Below are 2,726 nucleotides of genomic sequence, written 5' to 3' on the forward strand. Positions count from 1 at the left end.
TGTCCAGCTGCAAGACTCTAATTCATTAACAATCACATTTGACTGGCTTCAGACTGTTTCTCCAGGCTCTAGGCTGGCCAAATCAGTCATGATAAATCACACCCCCACCCCAAGGTACCCTAGTGAGAATCAATACATCAATACAACAGTCTTTGCTTAGACTGTTTCCCTTCAACTGCCAACCTTGAAGTTACTTACTGGTTAGGAAAGTAGGCTTTCATTTAGAAACCCGAGGAAACAAATAGCAAGCTTCCAGTTATTTTGCAACAATTACCTTTATCTTTTGTCCTTCACTAATAGGGACCTATTTTACTGCCTGCCCTTCCCCCTCCACACACACACACACACACACAAAAACCAGACATGATAAACAAAAGCCAAGTTTATTTGTTCATTTCTTGCATTTGAAGTATTCCTCGATGACATCCTTTGCCTGAGACTCTTTGCCATAGTCCTAAAAAAGTCATGGGATTTTCATTTTAGTAACACTTAGAAATTCCAGCAAGCCATCAATACTAGTTATAGTAAAGCTTTAAAATTAGCTTGTGTCTTATGAAAATTGTTTATTAAAACTTCTTATAGCCATTTTCAGGGACCTTAAGGACTTCAATGTCTTTAAGGCTCGTAACATGGCTTTACTATTGCCAGCTTTCTCTAAATTTCTGCAGAACACATTCAGGTAAGCAGACTTATTGGCTGGCTTGCATTATGGACTATTTTTATTTTTTTGTAAAAGGCAGAAAACATACTGTTAACCCAGCACAACCTTCATCCCACAGAGAGATACAGACTTACCTTAACCACCACGCAACTGCAACCAACCACTTTACGGGGTTTCCCCTCTCTGTCGATTTTACAGAGGCCTACCCATTCCCCTAGTTTCTTGTTGTCGTCAACCTATTTGGGGGGAATTTGAAATATCACAATATTAGTGGGCATTAATGCTGTACTGACAATAAATCAAACCCAAAAGGTACTGTAGTCAGATAGGGTGACAGGCAGTTTCCTCACACCAATTCAGTAGAGGGAGCCAGTTGTCATCATGTACAGCACCAAGATCACTACAGGCATTGTTTTGTTCCATACCAACATCAAAATGAGCATTCAGTACTGCAGGAATAGTTGCTTCTATAACCACCTTTGACATAGCCAACATCAAGTGTATGGGATGACTTTCATATCTGCAGGAAGCATTAAGCTGGACACCACAAAATTTGCTGTGGTGTGACAAAAACCACTACAGATAGCATTATTCCTAACATGTTGGTCCAACTTTCTTTGAGCAAAAGTATCTCTTAACAGTTGAGGTAAATCAAATTAGATAGGTAACGCACCTTAATTAGGTTGATTTGGTGTTCGGCACAAAGAGCCTCCACCAACTTGACGTACATAGGCTCATCACAGTTGGATGCAAGTACGCAAAGGTGGGCTTGGCGCCTGAAATGCAAAATACAACTATTAAAGCTAAAATTCAGATCTACATCCACTACAATTGCACTTTATAAGGGAGTTGTCTGCACTGGCTACAATGGCAAAACAAAAGCAGCACATGCATTGGTGATAACTGCTTTAGTTTGATGAGCCTGTTATAGGTTACACATATTCATTCAATTCACCTGCAGAAACCTCAAGTGTTCAGTAACCCTGAAAACGAACAAATTTATGCAGGGGAACTGTTTTATTAATCTGTGGTGAAAACAGAAGCATACAGACATATGCAAAGATGCTCAAAGTCAGTAATCATCAGAGATGCAAATGAAAACCACAATGAGGTTATCACCTAACACCTGTCAGAATGGCTATCAGCAGACAAGCAAGTGCTGGCAAGGATGTGGAGAAATGGGAACTCTCCTGCACTTTTGGTGGGAATGCAGATTGGTGTAGGCACTGTGGAAAACAGTATGGAGGTACCTCAAAAAATTAAAAATGGAACCTTATGACCCAAGTTTTCCACTTCTGGGGATATATCTGAAAAAATTCAAAACACTTAATTCCAAAGTATGCACCCCTATGTTCACTGCGGAGTTATTCACAATAGCCAAGATTTGGAAGCAGCCCAGGTGCCCGTCAGTAAATTGAGTGAATAAAAAAGCTGAGATACATTTACACAATACTACTTGGCCGTAAAAAGGGAAATCTTACCCATCAAGACTGTATAAGCCAGTCAAAGACAAATGCCATACGTATGTGAAATCTAATGAATAAAAAATAAACTAATAAAGAAGAAACCAACATGGATACATGAAACTGACAGGAGAGAGGGGGCTGGGGAAGGGATTAAGCAAAACCAAACACAAAAAAAATCCAGAAAACAGTATGGTGATTACCAGAGGGAAGGAGGGAGGTAGAAAGTGTAAAGGGGGGATAAATGGCGATGGAAGGAGACTTGGGGGGGGGGGGGGGGGTAACAACGGGACACAATACATACAATACACAGAGGCTGAGTTATACACCTGAAAACTAGGACTTTAACCAACTGCCCCCCCCTAAATTCCATAAAAATTAACAACCTTTTCTCTCAGACTGTTACGTGGAACCACTCACTAGACTAAAGCTTGTGCCTGCTGTTACTGACCCCCAATCCTGCAGCTTCCCTCTATCTCTAACGTGTCGGGGATTCCCCCTCAGACCAAGAGAAGTACCTACAACAAGGGTTTCCACTTGGATTTACATACACGTCTTAGACCCCTATATTTTCCAATAGATCACACATGCGGGTTTTTGCC

At 40.9% G+C, this 2,726-nt stretch overlaps 1 protein-coding gene and 2 non-coding genes across 5 annotated transcripts in view; all 3 read right to left on the bottom strand.

Moving 5' to 3' along the window:
• Positions 1–363: 363 nt before the first annotated feature.
• RPS12 (ribosomal protein S12) overlaps positions 364–2,726 on the bottom strand; it is a 3,849-nt gene continuing 1,486 nt past the window's right edge. The window contains exons 4-7 of one of the 3 annotated variants that reach the window (XR_002828137.1): positions 1,335–1,437; positions 1,014–1,198; positions 796–897; positions 364–454 (exon numbers count right to left, since the gene is read on the bottom strand). Coding sequence is in view for 2 of the 3 variants with exons in the window: in XM_023750252.1 (XP_023606020.1) it covers positions 893–897; positions 1,012–1,198; positions 1,335–1,437 (295 nt within the window). In the remaining variant the exon portion in view is untranslated. Of the gene's footprint in view, positions 455–795; positions 898–1,011; positions 1,199–1,334; positions 1,438–2,726 lie in introns of those variants that run through there. The other 2 variants (XM_006084465.3, XM_023750252.1) reach the window with 2 other exon arrangements.
• Positions 575–703, bottom strand: LOC111825035. Its single transcript, XR_002828149.1, has one exon. It is a non-coding gene; the product is annotated as a small nucleolar RNA SNORA33 (small nucleolar RNA).
• Positions 976–1,051, bottom strand: LOC111825038. The gene has a single exon (XR_002828150.1). It is a non-coding gene; the product is annotated as a small nucleolar RNA SNORD100 (small nucleolar RNA).

The sequence above is a fragment of the Myotis lucifugus genome, unplaced genomic scaffold (assembly GCF_000147115.1).
Source record: "Myotis lucifugus unplaced genomic scaffold, Myoluc2.0 scaffold_11, whole genome shotgun sequence".
Classification (NCBI taxonomy): domain Eukaryota; kingdom Metazoa; phylum Chordata; class Mammalia; order Chiroptera; family Vespertilionidae; genus Myotis; species Myotis lucifugus.